This window comes from Branchiostoma belcheri, unplaced genomic scaffold (assembly GCF_001625305.1).
Source record: "Branchiostoma belcheri isolate BF01 breed outbred unplaced genomic scaffold, Haploidv18h27 scaffold7, whole genome shotgun sequence".
NCBI lineage: Eukaryota > Metazoa > Chordata > Leptocardii > Amphioxiformes > Branchiostomatidae > Branchiostoma > Branchiostoma belcheri.
The window spans coordinates 1,934,986-1,944,895 of NW_017804353.1; the positions used below are offsets into that span (position 1 = coordinate 1,934,986).

Below are 9,910 nucleotides of genomic sequence, written 5' to 3' on the forward strand. Positions count from 1 at the left end.
TTATTTACTTACATATCTTTTGGACAGAATATAAAACAGAACACAGCTCAATTAGATGTACAAAGACACATGGAAATCAGGATCTCTGACAACTTTTTGATGTGACTAACTACACAAATGTACATGCATTATATGCTACAATATGAATAACAACACCACTTTTCATTGAAAAAAGCACAGCATTTTAAACTTTACATGTATACAAAATGTACATCTATCAGAAGCTTTATAGTCAGAATTTCACAAACATCCTTAAACTGTAGGACTAGGACATCTGAAACACTACTCATATAAATTGCTTATCAGCAAAACAAAGCATGCATTTCAACACCCTGAGCAACAATAGAAATACATTTAAAGACACAAATATATGACACAGGCATTTTTTCACTTACTGGCAGTAGGCTACTGCATATTGAAAAACATGCCAAGTATGCATATATACAACAAGGCTTAACTATTGCACAAATACATGTACACTAGAGTCAATATCATATTCTCAGCACACTGACAACAGTGATGAAAAATACACCAAACGCTGCCACACAATACATGGTGAAGTGCCACTTGGGTTTGGTGACTTCCTCTTCGTAGGCTGACTCCACAGGAAACTGGTCAGCATAAGTCAGCTTCCTCCTGTTCCTACGTTTACTGCCTGGACAGGAACTGCCACTGGAAGGGGAAAGAGAACTGTTGCATTTCGTTCAAAAATAATTAGATAACTATTAAAAGCAAAAACTGAAAAATAAATAAATGTTGGTGTTGGCATCACCAATTCTATCAAAACTGTCTGGGCTTTTAGTTACAGATATTTTCCTACACTTGAAACTATGTGCCCATACACATGTCCCATCAGATAAATATCTTAACTATAACTCATGATTGACTGTGTCCATGTATGTTCTGCTCACAGTCACATGCTCAAACCTACCTGCAAGACTGAAGTGTGTCGTTAGCTGTGGCATGACTGTTTCCATTTATGTCCTGTGACATGCTGAAACCTACCTGCATAGTGGTGTGTCATTATGCTGTAGCATGTCACCGTTTCAATGTATGTTCTGCCGACATGCTCAAACCTACCTGCTTGACTGCGATTTGTTGTTACTCTGTAGCATGACAGTTTCTGTGTGTTCTGCCCATATGTTCAAACCTACCTGCACGTCTGCGGCGTGTCGTTACGCTGTAGCGTGACCGTCTCCGTGGTGATTTCCACATTCCGCACGCTGCCGAAGAAGTCGGTGATGAGGACAGAGCCGGGGTCACGGGTGAACAGGTCGGTCCTCACGCCAGGGGTCGACACGCACACACGCTTCGGACACACACGGAACTGGGAACAAATGTCACCATAGCAGCAGGTTGTTTTGTTTGTTTCTTTGCATAACTAGTAACCAAACTTTAGGTATAACACAACAGTTTTGAGCAGTAAGTACAAGCCATGTAAAACCAGATTGTAGGGCTTGAACCACTCACTCTGAGAAGGACCCCTACTCTTTTCGTTAAGTGTGGTGGGATATTTACATGTTCATGGCATCTGTGAGTATGTCCCTATCCAAAGCTAGGTGTAGTACTCATTTTTATCCGAGTTGAGTGAGGAGATCGGTGCCTTTCCCCAAAGATACAACAGAGATTTGAACGACACTGGGAACATAATGTAGATGGCAGGAAAGTGTGGACTATGTCCTTACCAGGTCAGCGAGAGTTTTCTTGCTGTCAGGTCTGACAGTTTAGGAACGCAATGAAGATGATATGAAAGTGTGGACTATGTCCTTACCAGGTCAGCGAGAGTTTTCTTGCTGTCAGGCCTGACTGTCTCCAGGAACTCCAGCAGATAGTAGGTGTACCGGTCGATAATGTACACACCGATGGAAGGGTCCACGTGGTGCTGGGGGTGTGTACATGTGAAGAAGTGTGAGGGACAAACCAGAAGAAATTTTGAAGGTTGAATATGAAGGTGAACAATGATTCAAGCTGCAACATTTTCGTTTCAGCTCATTTCCTTGATAAGTCTTTTTTATTACACTGCCAGCACAAATTCATTCGGTATTGCTGTTTCTTTTAACTTTAAGTTAGCTCAGGTTGCATCATGTTTGCGTGTCAATCCCAGAGAGACAATCTAGTGGGGTGGGACGAGTGTAGCTGAAATATTTGTTGGAGCAAAGATGGGGAACAACATGTTAATACCATTTCCTGCAATGTACTTCTATGCATCTCTCTGATGGTAAACATAGTAAAAATACTAGTAATACATGTACATGGTGGAGTGTCTGAGGAAAGAAAGACTTACCGACAGGGAGTCCTCTCCTACTTGAGCACTGCCGATGCCGATGACATTAGGTGAGTAGAACTTGTGGTACATGGACACAGCCTGACAGGTGTCAATCATGAACAGTAGCTCATGATATCTGGGGGGGGGGTGTGGAAAAGCAGAAAGTGTTATTTTGCAAATTATTATACTCTAACAGTCTTTATTTAGTCTAACCCCATCCTGGGTGTAAGAAGATATTCATAGACGATTCTGTATTTATGTGATCAACTGACTTAAAACCCTATGGCATAACAGACTGATACAGCATAGAATTCAGAAACTATTCACAAATATTTTCACAATAATACAAGGAAAAGTGAATCTAAGTACTGACGCAAAGGTATTGTAGAATTTCGGTCAACAATGTATACATTCTGCATGTGTAATAGTCATTGAAAATGACAAAAACAGGTATACAATCCATATAGAATTTTTCTAACATTGTTAATATCAGTCAATGAGACATTCCTCTGTACCTGTTTTTCTGCCACATCTGCTGGAAGGCGTCGGCCAGCTCCACGTTAGAGATCTCCTCAGCATCCTGGAACTTCAGGAAACCTTCTCCTCCATGGCCTGGGAAAAACATTGAAGTTTGAACATCAACATCAAAGGACTGCTTATATAGTACAAGTGTTAATGGTAAATAAAGGCTAAGGAAACCCTCTCCTCCATGGCCTGGGAAAAACATTGAAGTTTGAACATCAACATCAAAGGACTGCTTATATAGTACAAGTGTTAATGGTAAATAAAGGCTAAGGAAACCCTCTCCTCCATGGCCTGGGAAAAACAGCAGGAGGAGAACAATTAGCATGAACAACTAGTACTGCTTATGTATCATAAGTGTCATGATAACAGTTTAGACAGAAGGGCTATACTGACGGATAAAACTTTGTTGTAAGGCCTAATCAAATGTTTTAAGCCTCATACAGGCTTTCTTGTAACATACATGTAGTATTGTATATATTGAAAAAGTATATACGTATTGAATTTCTTGATTTTGGATATGCAAGCCAGTGTACAACACATGAGATTCATAATCTACAACTTTTACAAAACATTACTTTTTTGGTTACAAATACTGCAATGTGATAAAATTTATAAGAATATCAATTAAAGACAACAGAAGTCTGCTACAGAAGACAGTACAGTTCTCACCTGTCATGTAGACCAGGACGTTACTCCTGTCATCGGTCAGCAGGCGTTTAGAGCGGGGGGTGCTGGGGGGCAGGCGGCCAGTCAACACACGGATGAAGTTCTCTACTGTTACCTGGTATTGAGAAAACACAACAGTTGGTAAACAACACTACAAGATAGCACTTAGTGTGAGATGAGAGCACAGGCTCCAACAGCCAATGCAGCTGGTCCCTTTTGGTAGATACAAATATTATTAATATTTTTCCTACAAAATTGTCAAAACTAAATCACAAGGACACAATCAATCTACAAGAACTACACCAGGACAGAATGGACATCCAAAGCTCAAGATTTTTCATTCCAGAGATCCCTGGCCTATCTGCATGGAAAATAAACTTTCTTTTATTGTACCAACACTCCAACGTACCTCATACCCCCTGTAGTCCACTTCCACATCATCTCCATACACGTTGATGTGCTGGTTCGCATTGTTGAACACTGTAGCTGTAAAGCACACCGTACACAGGTTACAACAATAGTGATCAACACCACAACATGAAGGCTGGTGCCTGTTGCACATTTATACAAGCTATACAGATACTAGTGGTACAGAAGCTGGCGTGTTATGCTGAAGGGCGGTTATAGTATGGCTTCACAGATACAGAACATACAGGGATAAGGATCAAAGACCTGTACATGTTCTTATGACACAAGAAGGATGAAAGTAGTGCTAAAATCTTACCAGGTCGTGGGTTCCGAGGATTACAGGCCATGTCATCTGCCAGCATCAAGATGATCTGACTGTGAAATAAAATACATGGTAAGTAAGATTGTTACAGTATCTATCTCTTGTCTGTATGTTGCTTCACCAAACTACTCAAACCTAACCATTGGTTACACTGGTCACAGTCAAAAATGCTTTATCAATTCAATTGCTTTTAGTGTTTTTTGTTTTCTAATTTGTCCTGGTGTCTTTAATAAGTACCTGTCAGGAATGCCCAGTCTCTTGACACTGCGGTACACAGACAGAGTGTTGGCGATGTGGCGATAGTTGAACCAGAATCTGGAGGTGCAAACCTGGGAGGGAATACACATATCTTACAGAACAACACTGCAAATTTTCCAAATTGCATATGGCAGCATTGAATGAACAATGACTTTAGGTTGTATTATTCATTCATGCGTCGATGAAGGTTAGACATTCAGGTAATACGGTGTGTATGGCTGAGGAATGTGAGGATAAAACATAATTCTGGAATCTGAATACTACACCTGGCTCCTATACCTGCTCCCTAATTTTTTTTCATGGGAGTGATTATGGGAGTCCTAGAATAAAGAGAAGATATGGCACCCAGGTTATATCAATACATGTTTCCTGGGGGAACCTAATTAAGGGAGAAGACTCACCAAGACAGCCCAGTTATTTGTGTGGCCGCTCTTGAAGAAGCCCCCAACCTGGTCCTGTGTAGAGAAATATGAAAATATTGAAAAATCATGCAGGAAAACACTATATAAGCAGCACAACATAATAATGTCTCATATAATTTTAAGATACATGTAACATGTAGAAATAGTCATTGCATCTATTTTTTGTACATAATGAAACTACGTGTGATAAAGAGAAGTATAACTACAGTATCTATAGTTCTTGTGCAGTATATTTAGGTGAATGAATAGGACAACAAAAGACAGGAAAATTCGAGGCTATTGTTTTGATCGGTGCCAGTGCCCCCCTCCCCACACTAACTCCATACAAATGTCTACTCTGTGACGGTATCAAGCATGGAATGTTAGTACTACTGTGGACTGTAGCTTCAGAAAATAGTACAGAACGCGGGACATACCTCTACATTGCTTACAGCAGCGACAGACACGAACAAAAACCCCAGAAACGCCAGACCCGCCCAGTTTCGGGTACTGTGGGCCGCCATCTTGTACAGGTGTTTACCCAGCAGCCACCGCGCGGGGCAGGGGGCACCGTCTGGGGATGACACCTGTTCGATCGTGGGAAAGAAACTTCAGGAAATACGAAACTGAGAAAAAAAAACAGATAATAGTAAGAAAGGAAATGTTGTTGGCTTAAACATACTTGTTGGTCTTAAAAATTGAAAGCAAGGGCAATTTAAATTGCTGACATATGTACATGTAGATATTACAATAGCTGAATGTAAATTATGTCTATTTTAAGAGAGAAGAGATCCTGTAGTTAGATCCTGTAGATAGAGACGTAGCACACAAATATAACAATTGCTTCTTCTATTCTTGTACCCAAGTTATCCAACTTAGTGCATTTGGCCCGTGTAGGGCGTGAATATGCAATAAAGTTCATTGTCATTGTCATTATCTGTAACAGACATGTTGCATAGATAATTTGTATGGTACTGCAATTTTCGCATTGTCCAATTTAACATGTTCTGAATTACGTTCCGCTTATGAGGTGCCTGCTTAGATTTCGCTGGGAATTTGATCGTTCTCTGCCATTTCTGGACTTTTTGACGTCACTTCCTTTCGGAGTGCCGCATATACGTAAGGGATTTTCTCCGTCAGTCCGCCTGCTGGAGGAATGGGTAGTATGGCGATCAGCAGAATCCTGCTTCTTCTTGTCATCTGCAAGGTTTGTCCTGGTACGTAATAAAACACGGACTATGAGGTTTCGGCAAGAAATCATTTTCTTGCAACTCCATAATAAGCATAGCCTTTGCCGTACAAGCTTAAAGTATTTTTTTCTTTATTCTGTTTTTTTTTAACCAGGGTGACCCTCTTACTGGTTACAGCGGGGCCCTGGACAAAGTAGTGGCTGTATTTACTTTTCATTATACCAGGAATTGTGACAAAGTTTAACATTGTCCGTGTCGATCAGTTTCATTCGCTAAAATCACTGCCAGTATGTTTTGTGATGATTTACCTTTGTTGTTTCTATGATGTATGTTCCAGTTTGTTGTGTTTGTAAACTCTTATTGTTCCTTTACATATACGATTCATTCGTACTGCGTTATATACCCACAGCTTCTTCGTGTCAACAGACACGCGTTTAGTTCTGGTTCTCACTAGTTTATATGGTGTTAAGTCCGTCTCTGTTGATACGCGATATGCTAGTAACGGATTGGTCACGGCGATCAGTTGCCATGACGACGCCCGAACACTTTTCGGTTGTCAAACGAAACACCTGTTTCACACTGATATCAAGGCCCAACCAAAGAAAAGCTTGCTGTAACTCTGTTTCTAAATAAAGTCAAATGGAATTACATTTTTAGAAGCGCGCAACCTTTCTTTATCAACAAATACGTATATATTTTGCTTGTGCTCTATCTTACCATATGCCTCCTAAATAACGCGAATCTACCCAAAAAGTGAGTTATACATGTAGTAAAACGATACGTATTAAGAATATACACCGTGAGATAGTGCTCATTGGTGATTTCGTTTTCATTTTTTTGTGTTTTGTTGTCTTTTATATCATACTTTTCGCCCCGGAAATGGTGACCTTTATAGTATAAAGAGTTAGTGTATGTTTTTCTGTAGCTCTGGCCATCAGATGTCTACAGTGCGCAGTCGCACCGACCATCACCCCACGCCCTGCCCACGCGCCTGCGCAGCTGACGCCTCCACGCTGCCCGGTGTGGAACCTGACCGACTGTGACCTCCGACCTGTGCCGCTGGGTCTGGGGCCGTACGACGCCTGCTACCAGATGGACGCACTGGGTAAGGTCTCCGTCTTCTAATACCATATGAATGAAAACCAAGTAGTCAGGAGAGAAAGACTGGCCGAATGAAATAAGAAGTGGCACAATTCTCTACCGCACGTCTCTGTCTCTCTGTCTGTCTCTCTGTCTCTGGCCTCAGCTCGGGTCCGAGCATCTGGGTTCGTGTCGTCTCATCCTCAGCTGTTCTGGGGGTGTCGATGTCTTAGGTGGCTGGTCAGGCCTAGTGAAGTATAAAAACGTCGGGGGCACTTTGTGCAAGTCAGAGTAGGTGGCGGTCGCGGGAGGAGGAGCCGCTCTTGTCGTTTCCGTCTCTTTGCCTCTGCTGTCATCCGTCGTTGGGTTTCCATGTAGGTTGTACCCTGAGCGACGGTGCTCCGCCACGCAGTTCGGTCCTCGGCGAGGGTCTCCCAGTTGTCATGATCAATGCCGCAGCAAAGGAGCGTGGCCTTTAGCTGATCATGGAACCGACGTATGGGGGCGCCCCTCGGTCTTGTGCCGGATTCAAGTTGAGAGAACAGGATCTGGCGGGGTAGTCGAGTGGTCGGCATTCTTCTGACATGCCCTGCCCAGCGGAGGCGATGTCGGGCTACAGTCGTCTCGATGCTGGGGAGGTTGGTTTGCAGAAGAACAGACTCATTTGAGACACGTTCTTGCCATTTTATCTTCAGGATTGCACGGAGCTTCTGCTGTTGAAAGCGCTCCAGCCTTTTTATGTCACTCCTGTACAGAACCCACAGTTCAGAGCCATATAGGAGGGTGGAGAGAACGATGGCTTGAAACACCATGATCTTGGTCTGGAGGCTGAGGTCGTGGTTTAGGAATACACGTTTGGCTATCCTTCCGAAAGCAGCGTGTGCAGCACAGATTCTGTTGTCTATGTCTTTCTGCATAGTGCAGTCACTAGACAGGTAACTCCCTAGGTACTGGAAGGCTTCCACGGTCTCGAGGACTTCACCATGGAGACGAACGTTGCTGGTGTCTGGAGGGGGCTGACCTGGGACACCCTGTGCAAGGATCTTGGTCTTCCCAGTGTTTGAGGTGAGGCCAAAGCGGGAATAGGCATCCTCAAAAAGATTCACAGTAGTCTGGAGACCAGTGACTGTGTCTGCGGGGGTTGCGTTGTCATCTGCATACTGTAGTTCCCGTACTGTAACCGGTGTGGTACGACGGCGGGCGCGGAGGCGTCCGGTGTTAAAGAGACCACCGTCCATTCGACAGCGCAGTTGGATACCAGAGGCCGTGTCAGGGAGCTCGTGGATCATGGCCCCAAGGTAAAGTGAGAAGAGAGTGGGGGCCAGAACACAGCCCTGCTTCAGGCCAGTGGTAATGGGGAAGGGGTCTGAGATGCTGTTCTTGACCACGACGCGGCCGGTCATTCCATCGTGGAGGGCCTGTACAAGGTCCGTAAAGTGGTCGGGGCAGCCGAAGCGTCTCAGCGTTGCCCACATGGCTGGTCTTGGCTACGTACGTAGCCGCTAATAAAAGTACCACTAGAAAATATGACTTCTCTGGTAGAAAAAGCGATTCTTCTTCCTCTCCTTCTTCAAACAAAAAGGTCAATGACCTGAACCAGACGTCTGTCACCATGGTAACTGATGTAGGGATACATCATGTAGCAATTTTATAGCAGGAGTGATTTAGACTCCTGTCTGATCGTATACATATATATGAACGTGTTTGAGTAAGAATTAACAGAGCAGACCATATGCGAAGGTAAAAATTATGCATTTGTTTTGCAAATTTTCTCTATCTAGTTTAAAAAGCTTAAGATTGCATTTCTTGTGTTGTTTTATTTCCAGTTGACGGGCAGCATTACCAGAGCCGCAGCTGCGTTCACTACCGCCGCTGTCTGGACCTGCGGGCCTCTCTACGCGACGTCACTCTGCAGCACCCGGGGTCAAGGGTCAAGATCACCTGCTGCTTCCAGGACGGCTGCAACGCGGTCTCCAGCGCGGCGGTTACCATGGCGACAGTTACTATGGTGACGGTTACCGTAGTGACGGTTCTGTTTGGTTTAGTCGTACAAATGATGTAAAGCACAAGGAACACCAGTTCTTTGAAGGAAGAAATAAAGCTTTAAAGTTCTAAATGTTTGATCGTGTTGTGTAGTATTGATCGAAGACGGACATCAAATCCTAATCAAATGCTCTGAGTACCATGGCAAATTGAATACGTATACGTCTGTTAATGTTTTCCTGTGTATGTCGATGAAGGTTAGACATCCAGGTAATGAAATACACAAGAAAAGAAGCAATTGGATAGATTTTGAGAACGGTCAGACGTTTTACGTAGCATTAAACCTTTCGTCAGTGAATCTATCTAGTTGCTAAGTAACTGTATTCTTGTGTCTTCCTCTACGGTTCAGTATTCTAAAGGGCTAACACGACGTTCCAAAAGTACATAGAGAGACCGCTAGGCGGCGCACTGGTGACATATCAAAATCCTCCACATCACTTCAGGACCTTCAGCATAACTGATGCCTTTTCACTGCTGAAATGCTCCCCAGAGGAGGTAAATTGGCCCTATAGCCTAAAGGGCGCCGGCCTAACTAACCTAATTTTGCAGGGGTCAGTCGGAATAGAGTTAATTAAGGTTTCCTGACCTGTAACAGAATGGACGCAGCGGGGAAAATGGAAAAATCGGAGAAGATTTGTTACAATTTCAAATTTCGACATGGCTTTTTGACTGATGACTATTGAAAACGGAAATTGGATAGTCTAACTGCGGGGAGTAAAATGGAGATTAGGATTTGCATAACGTAAAACCA

At 43.2% G+C, this 9,910-nt stretch overlaps 2 protein-coding genes across 2 annotated transcripts; one reads left to right on the forward strand and one right to left on the reverse strand.

Moving 5' to 3' along the window:
• Window positions 1-1,150: 1,150 nt before the first annotated feature.
• Window positions 1,151-5,370, reverse strand: LOC109484562 (GPI-anchor transamidase-like). The gene is made up of 10 exons (XM_019787881.1): window positions 5,284-5,370; window positions 4,847-4,900; window positions 4,425-4,516; window positions 4,182-4,240; window positions 3,867-3,943; window positions 3,461-3,572; window positions 2,782-2,878; window positions 2,285-2,402; window positions 1,772-1,882; window positions 1,151-1,327 (listed from the first exon to the last, which is right to left on the reverse strand). Exons 1-10 carry the CDS (start codon window positions 5,368-5,370, stop codon window positions 1,151-1,153), a joined length of 984 nt encoding a protein of 327 aa, XP_019643440.1.
• A 641-nt stretch (window positions 5,371-6,011) lies between these two features.
• On the forward strand, window positions 6,012-9,178 carry LOC109484319. Its single transcript, XM_019787574.1, has 3 exons — window positions 6,012-6,063; window positions 6,962-7,141; window positions 8,943-9,178. The coding sequence occupies exons 1-3, from the start codon at window positions 6,012-6,014 to the stop codon at window positions 9,176-9,178; spliced, it is 468 nt and encodes a 155-aa protein (XP_019643133.1).
• The last annotated feature ends 732 nt before the right edge of the window (window positions 9,179-9,910 follow it).

Excerpts from the sequence above, each read along its gene's own strand:
- LOC109484562 (XM_019787881.1), bottom strand. The coding sequence starts at position 5,370 with ATGGCGGCCCACAGTACCCGAAACTGGGCGGGTCTGGCGTTTCTGGGG. Across the intron at positions 2,879-3,460 it reads CGTCCTGGTCTACATGACAG|GCCATGGAGGAGAAGGTTTC; the intron begins GTGAGAACTGTA and ends TGTTTTTCCCAG. Across the intron at positions 1,328-1,771 it reads AGAAAACTCTCGCTGACCTG|TTCCGTGTGTGTCCGAAGCG; the intron begins GTAAGGACATAG and ends ATTTGTTCCCAG.
- LOC109484319 (XM_019787574.1), top strand. The coding sequence starts at position 6,012 with ATGGCGATCAGCAGAATCCTGCTTCTTCTTGTCATCTGCAAGGTTTGT. Across the intron at positions 6,064-6,961 it reads CATCTGCAAGGTTTGTCCTG|CTCTGGCCATCAGATGTCTA; the intron begins GTACGTAATAAA and ends GTTTTTCTGTAG. Across the intron at positions 7,142-8,942 it reads CTACCAGATGGACGCACTGG|TTGACGGGCAGCATTACCAG; the intron begins GTAAGGTCTCCG and ends TTTTATTTCCAG.